This window comes from Crocodylus siamensis, chromosome 6, assembly GCF_052110815.1.
Source record: "Crocodylus siamensis isolate JL-2025a chromosome 6, ASM5211081v1, whole genome shotgun sequence".
Lineage (NCBI taxonomy): Eukaryota > Metazoa > Chordata > Crocodylia > Crocodylidae > Crocodylus > Crocodylus siamensis.
The window spans coordinates 12,519,420-12,539,053 of NC_143400.1; the positions used below are offsets into that span (position 1 = coordinate 12,519,420).

The window sequence follows — 19,634 nt, forward strand, 5'->3', positions numbered from 1 at the left end:
CCCCTCCTGCTGGGTACTGACCCCTTCCAGCCCTGAGTGGTTCCCATCCATCGCAGGGACCATCTGCTGTTCGCACAGAGGAGAGACAATTATGGACAAACCATTACCCAGACAATGCAGCTGCTTTCCTCCAGCCCGTGGAGATGGGTCAATGCCCATGGCACCATGGGGCAAAGCTCCAGCAGGAGCTGAAAGCACTGGTAGATGCTGGGGTCAGAGCAGGGGCTGTCAGGCAGGTTCCCACGTATTAGGAGCACACGAAGCTCTCATTTCAGGTCTGTTGTGGATGCCATATTGCAACAGGCCACAGTATTTTGCCCTCTGCCTCTTACTTCTCCTCATTGCCTGCAAAATCCAGCCTCATTCAAGTCACACTGGGGAACTGCCCTGCTGGAAGGGATGGTCAGGGTCCTTGGTTCCCCACCCCCCCAGCCTGCAGACAAAGGGTCCTTTCCTCCTCTGTCCTGCTCCAGCTCATTCTGGAGTCGGGAGGGTTTGGCTGTCAGTTCCAGTGGCTTTTGGAGCAAGACTTTAGGGCAAAGGGACTGAAATGCCTCCTCCCATCCCAGCCCTCAGGGTCAGTACAAGGTATTTTCTGCTTTCAGGCTGCACTAGCCATTTGGGCCCCATCAGAAGAGATGCAGTCCCAGACTTTATCATGGACAAAGAAAAATCCTACAAGGAACTTTATTTGTAAGGGCAGTGGTCTTCCTTTCCATTACTATACAAGAGAAGTTTACCTTATGGCTACACACCTGTCAATGGATTGGGCTAGATCTTCGATTAGAGTAGAGCCATTCACTTCAGGAGAGTTATCCCATCATACAGTGACTGCAGATCTGTGATGTGCATGCAAACAGATCCCGCCTCTGCCCAAACACCCTTTGTGCAGCAAGCAGGGATGGTCCTTGGTCTGATCCCTCTCTTACTGGTCCCCATGTATCCCTCCCAGGTGCAACTGAAGTGGAGCCATCTAACCTGAGTGAGAAGGAGAAGCTCCCCCTCTTCCCCGGCCATACATTTGTGAGCAGCCCTGTTATCTTCCTGCAGCAAGTGCAATGAGATCCCCAGCTGGCATCCAGGAGGGGAGACTGAGCTGAAAACCTTCCAGCTATCCAGCAAGTCCTTCATCCATTTCTGTCAACCTCTGGATTGAGTCAGAGCCATTTTTCCTTTATCTAATCAGTCCCTGTATGGGACCAGACGGCACCCCCATGGATTTAGCTTTCTAGGAAATCCAGTCCCTAAAAAAAAATTCATTCCCTCCCTCTCCTCTGTCAGCATTCGCATCCGAGCCCTCATGTAGCCCTCTGCCCTGACTCGTAGCAGACCTAGACATTGGATTCTGGCGCCGTCTCCTGCATGTAGATGCTTCCCTGAAAGCACGGATAGCGAGTCTCCTGGTTGCAGTGGGTTCCCATGGCTGAGCTGCTTGCCTAGTTGCCTTCAGGGGAGCTGCTCCTGAGATGTACAAGGACTGAGAGGAGGCAGCCTCTGCACTGGTCCTGCTTCACTACCTTACAAAACCATATGGAAATCAGTGATGGCGAGGAAAGAGCAGCCGCCATTGCCTTATGCAAAGAGCCTGCACCTACTTCAGGCATATGCAAAGGAGCATTGACTCAAGGAAGATTGCATTTTTAACACCATCCTTCCCTCCCAAACCTTTGCACACCCCCTGACGTGACCTGGTTCTGGCGACAGCATTGGACGTTCTCTTCCAGCTCTCTCCACGCATTTGTTTCACCAACATTTCCCATGCCCGTCCAAATGGCAAGGACAGCCGTGATGGCAGTATTGCACTTCTGACTGCCAGACTGGAAGGCTTCTATGTCTGGGGAGTTTTACACATTGGAAGAACTTGGGTCGAAGTCGGAGCCATGTCTCGGGTGGTGAGCTGAGCAGATGGGCGTCTTCTACTCGGCTAGGAGCTGGCTCCAAGATCCAAAGCAGTTAAAAATTGTAATGCTGTGGTGCATTCAGGCCACCAGCATTTGGGATAGGGAGGCATCGCTTTGGTGGAAGGAGAGCTGACCTGAGAGGGCATGAGGGTCTGTCAAAGGTTTCATTGACCTGTAAGAAAATGGATTTCTTTTCAGGAATCACACAGTATTGCTCAGCTCTCTTCCATTTCCCCAAAAGGCTGCAGAGCAATGGAGCCAAGATCAGGGCCCCCATCCAAACCAGGCATAGGTGGGGAACAGTGAGGGCTGTGTTTAGAGGCTGGCTGGGCCTGGTGCTCACGTGGAGTCCCAGGACCAGGCTTTGGGGACAGCAGCCCTGTTCCCCAGCCCAGGTGCCTTCCCTGCAGCAGGGCTGGACTGCATCTCAGGGGAAATGCACACGTGGGGTCAAATCTGCAGCTGACATGTAGACAGCACAGGATAACAGCATCGGGGGGTGCTCACCCCATAGAGCTGCAATTTATTTACTCCCATAGCAGCAAGGGTTTGTTTGTTTTTTCCTTTCCCTCTGGGGAGGAAGCATTGCTCATCCTCTCCTTTTCCTCCTGTCCCCTCCCCTGAGGAGCTGGATCCCAGGTCTGACCCCTTAGCCAGGGACCCAGGTCTCTGGGACAAGCAGCGTTCAGCTGTGGGGTGTTATCCCCTGCTTCCACCCCCACCCCCTCAGAGCTTCATGTGCTGGGAACCCCCCATCACCTCCATGTAGATGGTCGAGGTCAAGGCTGGGTTGAGTCTGCTCTTCTTGACAGAGGCTGGCTGAGAAGCAGAGCAGGACAGGTGGTTACATACTCTAAAGAGGTCTAAAGAGGAGCGGGTAGTGGACTCTACCAGGACTGCCAAGGGCTGAGGACCTTCCCTGCAGCTCCCCTGAAGTTAGCTGGGCAAGGGCTGCATCCCACATCTCAGCCACGGGGAACCCAGTGCAACCTGGATTTTCAGGGCAATTGCAGTACTTCAGGATGCAGATGCCCAGAGGGTCTTCTAGTGCCAGGCACTGGCTCTTCTGAGCCCCTCATCTTCTCAGGCACTGCTACCCCTTTGACAATCAGGCCCATGGGATCAAACTGCTGTCGTTGCCTTTGCATAGCCCCCTCACCATGCAAATCTCCCCCTATTTCTCTGCCCCCCCCTTCAGTTTCCATGAATGACTTTGCAGCAGCCCCAGTCTTGCAAAACCCACTTGGCAGTTTGCCCTCTGAAGTTTAGCATCCCAGGTTGGGATGAAGCCACTTGAGATGAAGACCCAAGACATGCCATTGTCATGGCCCACCCAGCTGCTGCTAATCATCCCCGGAAAGACTCACCCGTGCAAGGGGCTGGATGGTGCTGTACAGGGTGCAGCCTATTTCTCCAGGAACCTGGGTTTTGGGTTTCTGTGGAAGAACAGCAACAAGCCCAATCAGTGCAGGGCCAATGCTCACGTAGGGGTAAATCAGCTGGTGTAGCTTCACATGGCTCCACTGACCTGGAGAGTCAGAGGGGCTGGTTCCTTCCCACTCTGAGACCAAATCTGAAGTTGCTTTATATAAATCTGAAGTTCAGGTCTGAAAGCAGGGGATAACCCAGGCTGGAAGGAAATCTGGGCACTTACCTGTCCCTTGGCAAAGACCTGTGAATAGACGGTGCTTCCAATCACGCTGCCCTGTGCATTCCCATCCTGTTTAAGAGAAAATAACCATCCAGGGGGTGAAAATAGCAAGGGTCAGTGATGAGGAATGATGTTTCTTTCCTCTCTCTATGAGACAGCAACACTGGGCTAACTATTGAGCAAACAGAAATTCAGCAGGTTCTGATCCAAAGGCAAGTGAGATCAGTAGGAATCAGTCCCTGGGCTTGAACTGGCTTCGGCTCAGGTTCCTAGAAGATGCTAGATCCAGAGTAATTCAGATAAGTGCAACGAGACACAAAGGAGACGAAACCTGGCAGGGGAAAGCACTTCCCAGCTGCTGTAATGAAATAAGAATAGCTCCTAGAGGGCAGCAATGGCTCACGGAGCCAGTGGAAACAGCAGCGCCGCAACCGGGACATGTCTATGAGCACATCCCACCTCTGAGTTAATGGGCATGGTATTCACCTGTTGCAGACAATTTGTTTTAGTCTGAGCTTTCAAGGATAGATGGAGCAAGCTGTGGGCATGGCAGATAAATCAGCATGCTGTGCTGGATAGAAATGTGATAGAAGTAGGAGCTTGACATGCACTAGGTGTGTCTGATATTTGAGGTGCTTTTATGCCCTGTATTGATGTGATGTATATGTAAATGCTGTAACATAACATGCCGTTATATATGCACCTATGTGTGCATGTAGTCAGTGTGCTAGAGGCAATATCTTCTATTAGACCAACTAGTTGTTTTCTCTTTATTTGCAAGCTTTTGGGCACACATGCCCTTCCTCAGGCATAGGAGAATGCAAAGATTATATGTGTGCATGCACATATACAAGTCAAGCTCGTGTTTCTGTCACCGCTTGATCTCAGCACACCGCCAAGTGAATTGTATACCAGATCCCTGCATTATAACATCTTTCCTTGACACACAGACATACCCCGGGTCCAATACAGTTGGTGTTCAACAACTCACTGTCTCCATCCTCAAGCCAGATGGGCTGGGACAACACCTCTCCTTGCCTTGTGTAGGGAAGAGAGGAGAGCAAAGGGGTCCTTTATGGACTCACCAAATTTCTGCTGAAGCGAGTCTCATCCACTTCATCATAGATGGTGACGGGAGGCTCTTCTGGCTGGCAGGAAGCTGTAAAGAAACAGAGCAAGACAGTTTGAATAAGCCCCGTTGCATCCTGTGCTCCTCGGGTGATGCTCACCCCCATGTAACAGGCACGAATAAGAAAAAGTTAAATAGAAATTTTTTTTTTCCCACTTCACTTATAATTTGCCAATTTTCAGGTCCCTGGCAATGGAAGAAAACAGCGGATCCCAGCTCAAGCCAGAGATAAAGTCACAAGGAACAACACTTTAAAACAAACCATTTGGGGGCAGTCAAAAAGTTTACATTTGACATGGTCCAAACACTTTGCTTTTACCTTGAACTTTTCATTTCTATTTGATTGAAAGAAGATGAAAATCAAATACAAAGAAATTTCATCTCAGGCCAAATGCAATATTTTGTTTGACCCCAAAATAGCAAGTCATTTTCAGGGTTCCATGTCATTTTTGCTTCTTAATTAAAAAAAAAAAATTAACTGGATATAAATTTGCTTTGAAAACATGGTGTTGGGGTGAAAAGTCCAAAAGTCTTGTTTCTGTTTTTGTAAAACTATTCACTTTTCTTTGCACCCAGAATTATTCACCAGACTTGACCTGCCTTCCTGAACAGTTGCCACAACCCGGCACTTTTCCATGGCTAAGAGATTTCTCTGAAGATATTTACCCAGGTTTATCCACCAGGTATGTACCCGTAGTTACTTAATCTCACCATTAAAATGTTCCACCTTATAGTTATGCTCAGTGTATCTCCAGTATCCCAGAGTGCAGGTGGACATCTGTTAGGGACCAAGTGGACCATGTCCTGCCACTGCTGTGCTTGCCCGGTATAACGGGGCTGTGTGGGTGTAGAAATGCCCCATCCCCGACTCTGTCTCTGGTTATATTTGCCGTATTCATTCCATGGGCAGGACACAATATAGGGTGGAGTCTAGACTAATCAGGGTGCAGACTGGCCAGGAGGATTAAGGGAGCACAGTTTGGCCTTTCAGTTATTCCATATTTGCCTAGAAAGGGCAAAATGAGCAGGATAATCAATGTGGCAGGAATGAGTGAAAAGAAATCATCCCAGAGGGGCCAGGACATTGGGGTGGGTGGAAGGTGGGTGTGTGGCCATCTGCAGTCATGCTGCCCCACTGCCATGGCCTCAAGGAGGCCCTTGTCCCAGAGAAGAGATTCCTCCTAAAGCCCTTACCTTGCTTTTTGCAACATCTACACAGGATGATGACACCAATGGCCAGGAACACCAGGCCGCATGCTATAGCACCGATAATCCAAAAAAGCAGTGATTGGAAAATATCTGTAGCAAATAAGGTGAAAAACCAAAGCATCACTAGCCTGCAGAGCCTCCAGGGCATTTCCAAAACCCTGTTGACTATCACATCTCCCATCCTATTGATAAAGGGCTTATAAGGGGTTAGATGCTTCTCAATAAACAGCTGATTTGTGTGACACCCAATACACCAATCCTGCTCAACCCCTTGTGCACAGAATTGAGGACTCAGGGCCCTAACTGCCATGAATTTAGCTTCAGGTATCCAGGTGTTAGCCATATTGGTCTACAGGCAAAAGGAATCAGAACTGGTGGCAGAGGTGATATCTTGTATTAGACCAGCTAGACATTTGCAAACAAAATATCTTACAAGCTTTTGGAAACCGGCATCCATCCTTCTTCAGGCATAGGAGAGTGCAAAGAATATAAAATTTCTCCTAGGCGAAACTGAAAATTCATATTTTACAAGAGAGCTGAAGGTATGTAGTAAGATCTCCTAGTTGGAATAGTTCATTTTGTGCAGCTTAGGCTCAGATAAAAGTTGGAACAGTCTTTTTACTTCAAAGTTACCTTAAAGTTTTTGGCATTTTAAACAATCCTGTAGCTTAAAGGGTGTCCCACCCCCACCCCCGCCAATCTACTTTAGTTTCTCACCTAATTGCATGACTCCAGGAGCTGGAGCTTTAATAATGACACTTCATATCATAAGACTCGTGATAAAATCATGAGAACTGACAGCACAAATTGTTGACTTAACACCTGCACTTGATGTGGCTTTTTCCTGCTTAGAACTAGGCCTGCTTGGAAATTTTTCATTGAAACAGTTACACTTAGAGGAAAAGTGCCAGTGCTGATGAAGTTGTTTTTTAGGAAATGAGATGAAATTGGAGTGGTTCATTTGTGCTGGAACACAGGACAAGAAGCGGTTTCTGGGGCCACCAAGCCCACAGCCTGGTCTGTCTGGAATGCAACATTTTGACATTACTTTTCATAATGAAATATAATCTTTCTACATATAAAATATTTTTTTAAGTTTAAGATGGTTGTAAATCAAATCAGGTTAAAACCATTCTGGAATTTCAGTCCTTTCCATTCTGCAATGAAAAGAAATGCAGAATTCGCCAGGGGAGGAATCTTTAAAAAATGAGGAATTTCTTTAACGATTCATTTTGCACGAGCGCTGCATTTCAGAAAGGAAGATTTTTAAATTGTCTCTTCCCAGCTTTCCTGTTCATCTTTTATTAATGCTTCATAATAATTTTAGGTGGGTGTTTAACATGAAAAGCAAGTTCTCCAAAATATTCTAGTGCATAGTTTTGTTTGGGATTTTAATAGGAAAATGCTTTATGTTAGTGAGGAATTAAATTTGTTTCAAAGATGCTTCCTATGTCCTTCATCACAGTGAGCAGCATGTTACACCTGGAACAGTTGTACTGACATTAGTAGAAGAAAAGAAGAGAAGACTGAGAGGGTGGATTTGATAGCAGTCTTCAATTCCCTGCAGGGGGGTTGCAAAGAGGATGGAGCTGGGCTGCTCTCAGTGGGGGCAGATGACAGGACAAGGAGCAATGGGCTCCAGTTGCAGCAAAGGAGGTTTAGGTTGGATATTAGGAAACACTTTCTCACTAGGAGGGTGGTGAAGCACTGGAACAGGTTCCCTAGAGACGTGCTGGACTCTCCATCCTTGGAGGTGTTTAAGACCCGGCTAATCAAAGCTTTGGCTGGGATGATGTAGCTGGGGATAGTCCTGCTTGGAGCAGGGGGTTGGACTAGATGTGACTTCCCGAGGTCCCTTCCAGCCCTCATTGTCTGTGATTCTAGGAGACTTTGAATCACACCTAAACATGCTCTGGCTACAACCCAGACCTGATCCCTTGATACCAGAAGCCCCAAGGAGATTCTCCACCTTCATTCAAGGGCTATCCCCTTAATACAGCATAAATAAGAGCATCTTTTGCAAATGGCTTGACCATTCTCATTTCCTTTCCCCTGCTGGGGGGATGGTAAGGGCAGAGAGATGCATTTTTCTTTCTGTTTGTTTTCTGCTAGCAGCCTGGATGTATAACCACAGAAAGACACAGCATAATGTTGCTCCTGATAGACTAACCAAAGCAGATACATAGAACAAGCTTGCAAACGCCAAAGCTCAAGTTGTCAGATGCTGATGAAGTAAGCTTCAGCTCATAAAAGCTTGTGATTATCTATCTATCTATCTATCTATCTATCTATCTATCTATCTATCTATCTGTGTGCATATCTATCTGTGTGCATATCTATCTATCTATCTATATAGATATAGATATATATGTATAGATGGATGGATAGATAGGGAGAAAGAGATGTATGTATATCGCTCTGTGTGGATGGATAGATGAATGGATAGATGGATGGGTAGGTAGATCGATAGATAGATAGATGGATGCACACTCAGAAAACAAAGGAGATATATCAGGTACAGTTCTGCCTTGTCTTCTACTTGACTTCAGACTAACACAGCTAAATATGTCTCTTAGCACAGGAAACCTGTGATCTGACTTACCACACCACTCTGACCCTGCTGACTGCACAGGCAAGGGAAGTGTTGTGTGCTTGGGTTGTGAAGTGCTTTGATCGTGAAGGCTTGCACTTGGCCCCTAAATACAGTCCCCTGGATGGTCTGCTTGGTGGTGCCTGCCCAGCTAAGGTCCCCCCAGCTCCTTCAGATTCCCCAGCCACCAGAACTGTTTCATTCCAGCCTGGTTTTCATTTGAAAATGGATTTGTTTAGCCCAGACTAAAAGTCTTTATAACCAGTATATGCTTCCTACAGGAAGGGGGCAGGATGTAGAAAAGGTTTGCCAGAAAAGCCTTCAAACTGGTCCCTGGTTCTTGCTTACGTGGCAACCCCAGCCCCACTCCACCAACCTAAGGGCCAAGGCAACTTCCGCTTCCTGAGTGGCTTGACTTCTGAGGAGAGGATGAGGTACCTGGGCTTATTTAGTCTGGAAAAGAGAAGGTTTATGGGGGATTGATAGCAGTCTTCACTTCCTTGCAGGGTGAGTCCAAAGGGGATGGAGCTGGACTGATCTCAGTGCAGGCAGATGGCAGACACGGAGCAATGGGCTCTGGTTGCAGCAAGGGAAGCTGAAGTTGGATATTAGGAAGAACCTTCTCATGAGGAGGGTAGTAAAGCGTGGAAGCAGGTTACCCAGAGAGGTTGTGGAGTATCCATCTTTGGAGATTTTTAAGACTCGGCTCAACAAAGACTTGGCTGGGATGATGTAGTTGGGGCTGGTCCTGCTTCGAGCAGGGAGTTGGGCTTGATGTGACCTCCTGAGGTCCCTTCCCACCCTCATCATCTGTGATTCTAAGTGCGACTAATAATCAGGTCCCAGGAGAACGGCTCTGTTCAGTGCTTTGCTTCCAGTCTCAGAAATTGCCAAGCTGGGCAGTGAAAATGTAACAGAGATGTTTGACCCCAGTGAAGATCTGGGTCCCATAGTTTCATAGTTTCTAGGGTCGGAAGGGACCTGAGCAGATCATCTAGTCCGACCCCCTGCCATGGCAGGAAATAATACTGGGGTCAAACGACCCCAGCAAGATATTCATCTAACCTCCTCTTAAACACCCCCAGGGTAGGAGCCTGCACCACTTCTCTTGGAAGCTGGTTCCAGACCCTAGCCACCCTGACTGAAGTAGCGCCTCCTGATATCTAACCTAAATCTCCCCTCTGCCAGCTTGTGACCGTTATTCCTGGTCACTCCTGGCGGTGCTCAGGGGAAACAGTGACTCCCCCAATGCCTGCTGGTCCCCCCTGACTAGTTTATAACAGGCCACAAGATCCCCCCTCAGCCTTCTCTTTTGGAGGCTGAACAGGTTCAGGTCCCATAGCCTCTCCTCGTCGGGCCTGCCCTGCTGTCCCCCTATCATACGAGTGGCCCTCCTCTGGACCCTCTCCATGCTGTCGACATCCCTCTTGAAGTGCGGCGCCCAGAACTGGACGCAGTACTCCAACTGCGGCCTGGTCAGTGCCGCATAGAGGGGGAGGATCACCCCCTAGGGTGCATCTGGGTGGCAGGACAAGATCTCTGCCTTCTCCAAACTAGCTGATTTCATCTCCAACCCAGGGAACGCACCAGCTTTAGGAAAGCCTGGGCCAGGGGCCCCCAGCACTGTATGCTCTGTCCCATGCACTTGGGTAGTTCTTGATGTATGTTGCAAAAGGAAATAAACCCTCACATTCGTCTGCTAAAGGACATTTACCTGTGGCTGGGAAGATGCACAGCGGTTTGACATCGATGGTGGCCATGCCCCAGCTGGCTGCATTGCTGGCATTGCAATGAAAGAAAGTGTCGTTGCTGCCCACAGTGATCTCCAGCTGCAGCTGGGATTGATGCCCTGGGAGCTGCTGGTCCTCTCTGGCTGGGCTGGAAGATGCACCTCGGGACCAGCTGTAGGTGACTCTGTCGGCATCCTGCACCTGGCAGGACAGGGTCACATTGCACCGTCCGAGGTCTGGGTGAGCAGAGAGTACTGTGAGGCTGGGCTGCTGGACTCGGTCTGCAAGGAGAAGTCATGGTGAGAGGGGCTGAGGGTGGCAGGTTCCCCCAAATAGGTGAGACTGGGGGGAAGCAGGGCCCAGATACTCACCAAACACAGACACACGGAAGCAGGTGGTATCGAGACTGCCGGATGCAGATGCCACTTCCATGGAGTAGACACCGCTGTCCGACTTGTTAACCAGCTCAATCTGCAGCGAGAGATTCCCAGGGTGGAAGGCGATTCTCCTGCCTAGCAGGGGGGCTGTGCTGAGGTCCACATGACTGTTCCCCTTAGCAAGTGTCCCAATCCGATACTGCCCTCCAGAGCTGAGTTTCACTCTCCAGGTGATTTCTTCCCAATCCAACAGTCGATTCTCTGGCACTAACAGCACGGTTTTCTCTGTAACTGCAGCCACTTCCATTTCTCTACAACCTAGTGCTTCAGAAAAGACAGGGAGCAAGGTGTTAACGCACCCCTCTGCACAGCTGGGCACCATGGGGTGTAGCAGGGATGTTCCCCTGGCTAGTAGAGGTGGGGCTGAAATGCAGCTGTGGGCAGATGCTGCATTGACCCCCTGGAACCCTCTACAAAGCACCAGCAGGCACATCCCCAGCCTGGCCCCAAAGCCAGGAGATGGGGGTAGCACCCCTGCAGCCACCCAACCTGTCAGTGCCCCATCACGAGGGCTTCCCACCACCCTCCCTCCCTGCTCTGGAGAGGCCTGTGTCTGCCTGTTTGGAGGCAGTTGTCACCTCTCCCAACACTAACCCACACAGATAGTTCATCTTTCCCTCTATTTCCAAGCCTGCCAGCTGTTTCACCTGCTCTCAGTCCTACTGGAAAGTGTCTGGAGATGTCCTTTCTGAAGCCCATTACCCCAAATCCGAGGAGCTGAGGCTTTCCCAGGCTCTTTGGGTTAGGGGCTTTTTGTGATGGATTCTATGAGCCCATCATCCCCGCGGTGCCAGGAGTTGGGATTGCTTAGGATTTGGCTTCTCTGAGCCCACAGGTGAGGGCAACAAGTGAGTTCACACTCATCAGTGTGATGGTGTTTCAAAGGGCTTAGGGTCAGAAGGGACCAAAACAGATCATCAGGTCTGACCCCCTGCCCTGGGCAGGAATGAGTGCCGGGGTCATAACACCCCAGCCAAATATCTGTCCAGCCTGCTCTTGAAGACCCCCAAGGTAGGAGGGAGCACCACCTCCCTGGGGAGCCCCTTCCAGAGCCTGGCAGTACAGTACAGGCAGCCCTCACTGTACAGTAATGTCTCCTGATGTCCAGCCCGAACCTGCTCTAACAATTTGTGGCCGTTATTCCTAGTAACCCCAGGTGGTGCTCGGGGGAACAGAGCCTCCCCCAATTCCCACTGGTCCCCCATGGTGAGTTTGGAAATGGCCACCAAATCCCCTCTTGGCCTTCTCTTGTGCAGGTTGAATAGGGTCAGGCCCTTCAGCCTCCCTTTGTAGGGCCTGCCCCACTGCCCCTTGACCATGCAAGTGGCCCTCCTCTGGACCCTCTCAATGCTAGCCTCATCCCTCTTGAAGTGCGGTGCCCAGAACTGGACGCGGTACTCCAATTGCGGCCTGACCAGTGCTGCATAAAGGTAAAGGATCACTTCCCTGGACTTGCTTGTGATGCATCTGTGGATGCACGACATGGTGCGGCTAGCCTTGCTAACCGCATCCTTACATTGGCGGCTCATGTTCATCCTGGAGTCAACAATGACTCCAAGATCCCTTTCTGCCACTGTGTTGACAAGAGGGGTGATCCCAGCCCAGAGGTGTGTTGCTGGTTCATTCTCCCTAGGTGCAGCACCTTGCAGGACCCCTGGCATGGCTGTACGAGCACTCGTGATGCTCTGGTGTGGTGCCAGAGGACTGGAAGAGGGCCACCGTGGTTCCCATCTTCAAAAAGGGGAAGAAGGAGGATCCAGGGAATTATAGGCTAGTTAGTCTTACCTCGATCCTAGGTAAGGTTTTTGAAAGGATTATCCTGGCACATGTCCGTGAGGGGCCAGCAGGGGAGATCGTGTTTAGGGGCAACCAACATAGTTCATTAGTAGCAGGTCCTGTCAGACCAACCTGGTGGCCTTCTACAACCAGCTCACAAAATCCTTAGATGCAGGGGTAGCAGTGGACATCGTCTTCCTGGACTTTCGGAAGGCCTTCGACACTCTCTCACCCCGTTTTCATTAAGAAAATGGGGGACTGCGGTGTCGACACCCACATAGTCAAATGGGTCACCGACTGGCTGGAGGGCCGCACCCAGAGAGTGGTGGTGGATGGGCCATTTTCGACCTGGAGGGACATGGGCAGTGGGGTCCCCCAGGGCTCAGTCCTCAGGCCCGCCCTGTTCAACATCTTCATCAGTGACTTGGACAAGTGAGTAAAAAGCACCCTGTTCAAATTTACTGATGACACTAAGATGTGGGGGGGAGGATGTGGGCACGCTAGAAGGGAGGAATAGGCTGCAATTGGACCTAGACAGGTTACAGGGGTGGGCGGATGAGAACAGGATGGGATTCAACACTGACAAGTGCAGGGTGCTGCACTTGGGGAGGAACAACCAGCACCATACCTACAGGCTGGGGAAGTCCCTTCTCGTCAGTGCAGAGGCAGAAAAGGATCTTGGAGTCATTATTGATGCCAAGATGAACATGGGCCGGCAGTGTGGGGAGGCAGTCAGGAAGGCCAACCGCACCTTGGCATGCATCCACAGATGCGTCTCGAGCAGGTCCAAGGAGGTGACCCTCCCCCACTATGCGGCACTGTCAGGCCGCAGCTGGAGTACTGCGTCCAGTTCTGGACACCGCACTTCAGGAGGGATGTGGACAGCATGGAGAGGGTCCAGAGGAGGCCACCTGCATGATCCGGGGGCAGCAGGGCAGGCCCTACGAGGAGTGGCTACGGGACCTGAACCTGTTCAGCCTCCACAAGAGAAGGCTGAGGGGGATCTGGTGGCCTGTTACAAAATAGTCAGAGGGGACCAGCAGGCACTGGGGGAATAACTGTCACAAGCTGGCAGAGGGGAGATTCAGGCTAGATATCAGGAGGCGCTACTTCACAGTCAGGGCGGCTAGGGTCTGGAACCAACTTCCAAGAGAAGAGGTGCTTGCTCCTACCTGGGGGTCTTTAAGACCAGGCCCAACAATCACCTTGCTGGAGTCGTTTGACCCCAGTACTCTTTCCTGCCATGGCAGGGGGTCGGACTGCTCAGGTCCCTTCTGACCCTAAAAACTATGAAACTATGAAACTTGTCTGCATTGAACTCCATGCTATTCTCATCCACCCACCTCCATAACCTGTCTAGATCTAGCTGGATGCTGTCCCTCCCTTGCCCCACATCTTGGTGTTGTCAGTGAATTTGGACAGCGTGCTTTCCACACCCACATCCAGATCGCTGATAAAGATGTTGAACAGTAGAGACCCCACGACGCAGCCCTGGGGGACCCCACGGCCCACATCCCTCCAGGTCGACAAAGACCTGTCCACCACCACTCTCTGGGTGTGACCATCCAGCCAATTTGCCACACATCTGCCTGTGTAAGCATCAATGCTTCAGTCACCAAGTTTTTTAAGAGAACGTGGTGGGAAACCATGTCAGAGGCCTTCTTGAAGTCCAGGAAGACGACATCCACCCCAACACCCTTGTCCAGGGACTTTGTGACCTGATCATAAAAGGAAACCAGGTTAGTGAGGCAGGATCTGCCCTCAATGAACCTGTGTTGGTTGTCCCTGAGCATTACCTCCCGTGCTGGGCCCTTGCAGATGTGCTCCTTGATAATTTTCTCAAAGGTCTTCCCAAGGACCGAGGTAGGACTGACTGGCCTATAATTCCCAAGGTCCTCTTTTCTCCCCTTCTTGTAAATGGGGACCACATTGGCCCTTTTCCAATCCTCTGATACCTGGCCAGTGCCCCACGAGCGCTCATAGGGCTGTGCCAGTGGCCCCGCTATGACCCCCACCAATTCCCACAGCACCCTCGGGTGAAGAGCATCTGGACCTACTGATTTAAACGCATCCACCCCCTCCAAAAGTTCCCTAACTCGGTCATCCCTGACCCTAGGCATGGCAGTGCCTCCCCTGGGTCCATCCATAATCCTAGTGGGAGAGACATCCCGGTCCCCAGTCAGGTATATGGAGACAAAGAATTCGTTGAAGAGATCAGCTTTTTCATTTGCTGCAATTACCAAATTGCCAAACCTATCCTGTACGGGCTCCACATTACCTGTTGCCTTCTTCTGACTCCCTGTGTATTTGAAAAAGGACTTTGTGTTATCCTTAATTCTGGTCGCTAGCCCTAGCTCCATTTCTGCCTTGGCCTTCCTAACAGCGTCCCTGCAATCCTGAGCACTGGAGGTGTAATCCTCCTTGCTGATAGTCCCTTGCTTCCACCATTTGTACGCCTCCTTTTTTGCCCTGCTTCCCTCCTGGATGCCTTTGCCAAACCAGGGGGCTTTTTAGCACTCCTGCTCCCCTTGGTGCGCATTGGGACTGACTCCCTTTGAGCTCGGAGGATCGTCTCCTTGAGGAACAACCACCCGCCTTGGACTCCCATCCCACTGCTGCTCCGCGACGGGCAGCACAGCGCCATGTCAGCTGTCCCTTGCCTCTGCTTGGGAAGCAGCCTCACTCCCACCCACGCCCCACCCTGTTCGCACCCAGCAGTGGTCTCTCACAGCTCTTGCAAAGGCGTAAGGATAAGGAGCCCCTGGACCTGGACAGCTGAGCTTCCCTCCTGTGAGGGTAGCCGGGTGCCTGCCGGTGGCTTGCAGCTGGCTGTGCCAATGCACAGCGGAGGAAGGTAGGTCAGGCAAGGTCTGCAAAGCTGGCTTCCTCCTCCCCTGCTGTGTGGGGCTGGGGCTGGGGCTGGGTTCACTAGAGATGCTGGGATAGGCGCTTCCTCACTAGGCGGCACAGAGCATTTTTGGAAGCCGGAAGACGCTTTTGGAAGACGCTCTCAGGGGTGCACTCTTGTGCATCCAGCTCCTCACAGCTGTGTTCAGCCCTTTGCTGTGGGTCAGTGAGACAGACCCTTGGTTTTCCATCCTCGGTTGTGTAGGACTCAGCTCGGGAGCTAGCGTGCTGGGCTGTGGCTCAGGGACCTGCACGCTTTGGCCCTGCTGCTGGTTCTCAGCAGCTCTGCATGCTCTGGTCTGGGCTTCCTCAGCTGACCAAAGAAGCTTTGCGTGCTCTGGTCAGAGATTTAGCCTGTTTCTTTAAAAGCCTCCCAGAAGCAAACCACAGCCAGGGGGAGTTGGCTTGAATGCCTCCGGTCTCCTAGAAACACCCACGATGAGCAGGCGGTAGGGTTGCAGGGAGCCTAGAAGAAACAACGCTCCATGATATGGCCGAAGTGATAGACTAGGACAGGGTTAGTCTAACTGCTTGCAATAGCATGGGACTGGGGTCTGTGACCCACTACAGCCTCAAAGGTCCCACAAGCAATGCTTTCCCTAAGACCCATGTGATGGGGACCCATGCCAGGATGCGTCTGAATCTAGAGCCTCTACGAACTGAGCTGCCTTAGCCTAAAAGACTGGAGCTCCCATGACGGACCCTGGAGTAGATACACAGCCGGATGCCAGGGAGACGGCCTGGAGCTTAGGGGCTCCAGGCTGAGCCCAGGGGTACGTCCCAGTCACCCAAAGCTACTTGGCCCCTCAAAGATTTCAACCCACCTCTTTATCACCAACACCAAAATCGCTGAAGACCATTTTGAGAAATCCCTGAGTGAGGGCCTAATTGGCCTAACCTCATGCTACATTGAAAACCAACCCTGCGAAAATGCACGTACGGAAGAAAACCATGAGGCCAACCTCCATCTCAACATGATGTGGCCGGGGACCCCCTTATCCCACTGTTCAAACCCAGTTTACCTGGAGTCACCCTCGGTCAAACCCTCCCATGCAAAGAACACATCATGAAGACCAAAGCAAAGGGAAGCACTTGGAGCAACATTATAAGCTCCCCAACTGAAAATGGGGAGCTAGCCCTTCAACCCTCCCAACCGCTGCGCGGGCTCTCAGCTTCTCTGCTGAGTATGCATGCCCTGTATGGAAGGGCTCCACATATGCTGAACGCCTGGGCCCTTTCTGAACCGTAGCTGCTGATGCATCGCAGGATGCCTGACGCCTGCCAACCTAAACAGTGTGTATCCACTGGCTGGCATCGCTTTGCATGACATCAAAAGAGCAGTGGCCAGGAGGACAGAAGGATCGAGACACATGGAAGATACAAGATACCCACTGTACCACCATCCTGCAGTGTACAAAGGTCTGAAGTCACACAGGAGCTTCCTCATCAGCACCCAACCTCTCCATGCCACACCCAAGGAGATGCGACTATCGATGTGGAACAAGAGGCTGAAGAAAATACCTGACAATGGAAAAATGTATAATCCAGTGGCCAAATCTTTACCACCAGAGCTGATGAACCAAGCCAAAGGTGGTGGTGTCTTAATTGCCTGCGTACCAGAGTCAGACACTCCAAGGAACTAAAGAAGTGGATTATGCCACCATGATACACAGCCTCAAAGCTGCTGCCATGCCCGCTGCTCAAAGGCACATGTATGAGGAAAGACTTTGCAAAGTACCATAAATGAGTACAGGCATGAGTAACAAAATGGTCCAACATGGTGTAGAGACACAGAAAGATGATGATCCCCAACACCATTCTCCGTGCATCTGTGACAACCCTGCGACTGCAGCTGACACCCTTTTCTTCATCCATGAAGCTGTGAAAGCCCTGGTGCCAGCAGCTCGCAGGCTCCAGCACTGGGTGTCAGAGGTTGTGACTTATGTTTGCAGTTCATGCAGGCAGGCAGTGGAGCTCTGCTCCTGGAGATGTGGGCAGCCGCAGGTTTCAGCATGGCCTTGGCCCAGCCTCGTTCCATCCAAAATCAAGGAGCCCAAATAGTTTGCAGAAGTCCCTGAGCTCTGCTGATATCCAGTAGCAGAGAGTGAGACTCAGGAAGGGTTCAATTCTCCGTCTGACATCTCTGCTAGCTGTACAGTGGGTCCAATGAGAGAGATCCCCAGAAAAAAACAAAATGAACCCCCCAAAAAACCAAAATCTCAGATTTGCTGGACTATTAGGCTACACCACCCTACTGCCCTGCTATATTCCCTGTGCAAGCCTGTGCAGTAGCGGGGACTCATCAACCCCTACAATTTGCCCTTTGCAAAGGGACTTCTCAGCAATTATTTCAAATGCTTAATGACTCATTTGGAGTAAACCAAAGTTGCCTGGTGACCTCCAACCTAGTACTGACCCACCCTGATGCTCCAAGAGCAGATCCTCTGCTTGCTTTCTCAGCCCTGCTTCTCTTTGTGACAGCACGATGAGGGCCATTTGCAGGTTTAGAGCCAGGAATGCATGTCCCTTTGGGACTAGCCTGAGACCCAACCAACTCATGACACCATCACCCATCAAGCATGGATGTGAACAGGCAATGTCTGTTTGGAGAGCATCTCATCCCCCATGGCCTGAGGATGCCTCCTCAACCCAGCACTGGCTATAAGTCACCTTCCAATAATGTTTCCCCCTCTTACCTTCACTGCTGAACACAGAGGCTGTCAAGGGGAGCAGAAGGCACAGGGGAAACATGATCTGGCTCCAGAGATACACTTAACGGTGGGAAGGTCTCTTGGCTTTCAAGATCTTGTTGGTGTCCAGAGAAAGGCGAATTGATCTGATGCAGCAGTCGCTTCTGAGCCAGCCCACCACTTCCTCTGCTTGCCGTGGTTTATCTGCAAGGCGTCCTGTTGTTTCTCACTGCAACCCCAACCTTTCTGCCCCGTGGGGGAAGCCTTGGGTGTCAAAGCTTCCCCCACTGCCCTGCCCGCCTTCAGTGAAGAAGAGCTGGTTTGAGTGTGATCTAGGTAGCAGGGAGCAGAGCAGACCTGCAAAGAACCGGGAAGTGAGCACATCACCTTCCCCCCACGCGCTCGGACACAAGGCTTTTCGACTGCAGATCGCAAAGCAGCATATTGTATTTCACAGCACCTCTGTCACACGTCTGGCCACCTTGAGAGGCTTTTTTTAAAGCACAGTGGGAGAGTTAACCCTTCACTTGTCCCGCCAGGCAAATGAAACAACCTAGCACACAGCCGCGGCATCAGAGGAATCAATCCCACACATATTACAGAAGCCTCCCACCCCATGTTTGAGGTGTTCCACACTTCCTCGTGGGATGTGACACATGGCAGAGGCTGAGAGCTGCCCGCTAGAACCAGAAGAAGAAAGTACCTTGCAGATCTGCAGGGTCTGCAGCAAAGAGCTCAGCCCATTACACAGACAGGGAAACCAAGGGCTAGAGTCCCACAGTAGGGCAGTAGCAGAGCTCCAGGCCCCTGTTTTGCCCTCCAGGCTGTGGTGTGCCAACGATGCACACACATGCTGCACCATCTGCTGGGAACAGGGGAGAAAGCATAATAATGGGTTTTGGCCCAGGGGGTTTTCCAGATCTGGCAGGGGAGCTATCCTCCTGCTCAGCCCTGAATGACTCGGTATAGGGATAGGATTCAGGCACCTAGACAAATCAGGGGACTGTCCCAAAAGAAATCTCATGAGGTTCGACAAGGACTAGTGCAAAGTCCTGCACTTAGGAGGGAACAATCCCACACACAGGACAGGCTGGGAATCGACGCTGGGCAGCAGCTCTGCAGAAAAGGACCTGGGGTGACAGTGGGCAAGAAAATGGATTTGAGTCACCAGTGAGCCCTTGTTGCCAAGAAGGGTAACGGCATCCTGGGTTGCCTTGGTAGGAGCGTTGTCAGCAGATCAAGGGAAGTGATTCTTCCCTCTGTTCGGCACTGGGGCCGCCACGTCTGGAGTCCCGTGTCCAGTTTTGGGCCCCCACTATGGGAGAGATGTGGACAAGTTGAAGACAGTCCAGCAGAGGGCAATGAAAATGGATCAGGGCTGGGGGACAGGACTTCTGAAGAGAGGCTGAGGGAAGTGGGCTTATTTAGTCTTTGGAAGAGAAGGTGAGGGGGGATTTAATAGCAGCCGTTAACTCCCTGCAGGATGGTTGCAAAGAGGATGGAGCTGGACTGATCTCAGTGGTGGCAGATGACAGAACAAGGAGCAAAGCGCTCCAGCTGTAGCACCATGGGTTTGTTTAAGTTAGACACTAGGAAAAGCTTTCTCACTAGCAG

The 19,634-nt window shown here is 51.1% G+C and overlaps 1 protein-coding gene across 1 annotated transcript; it reads right to left on the minus strand.

Moving 5' to 3' along the window:
• Positions 1-704: 704 nt before the first annotated feature.
• Positions 705-18,794, minus strand: LOC149861104 (natural killer cell receptor 2B4-like). Its single transcript, XM_090051376.1, has 9 exons — positions 18,027-18,794; positions 10,582-10,911; positions 10,195-10,491; positions 5,876-5,980; positions 4,638-4,711; positions 3,556-3,621; positions 3,269-3,337; positions 2,661-2,720; positions 705-2,073 (listed from the first exon to the last, which is right to left on the minus strand). The coding sequence occupies exons 1-9, from the start codon at positions 18,079-18,081 to the stop codon at positions 1,954-1,956; spliced, it is 1,176 nt and encodes a 391-aa protein (XP_089907502.1). The 5' UTR covers positions 18,082-18,794; the 3' UTR covers positions 705-1,953.
• Between the last annotated feature and the right edge of the window lie 840 nt (positions 18,795-19,634).

Excerpts from the sequence above, each read along its gene's own strand:
- LOC149861104 (XM_090051376.1), bottom strand. The coding sequence starts at position 18,081 with ATGTTTCCCCTGTGCCTTCTGCTCCCCTTGACAGCCTCTGTGTTCAGC. Across the intron at positions 10,912-18,026 it reads CTCTGTGTTCAGCAGTGAAG|CACTAGGTTGTAGAGAAATG; the intron begins GTAAGAGGGGGA and ends TCTTTTCTGAAG. Across the intron at positions 3,622-4,637 it reads CTCGCTTCAGCAGAAATTTG|GATGGGAATGCACAGGGCAG; the intron begins GTGAGTCCATAA and ends TCTCTTAAACAG.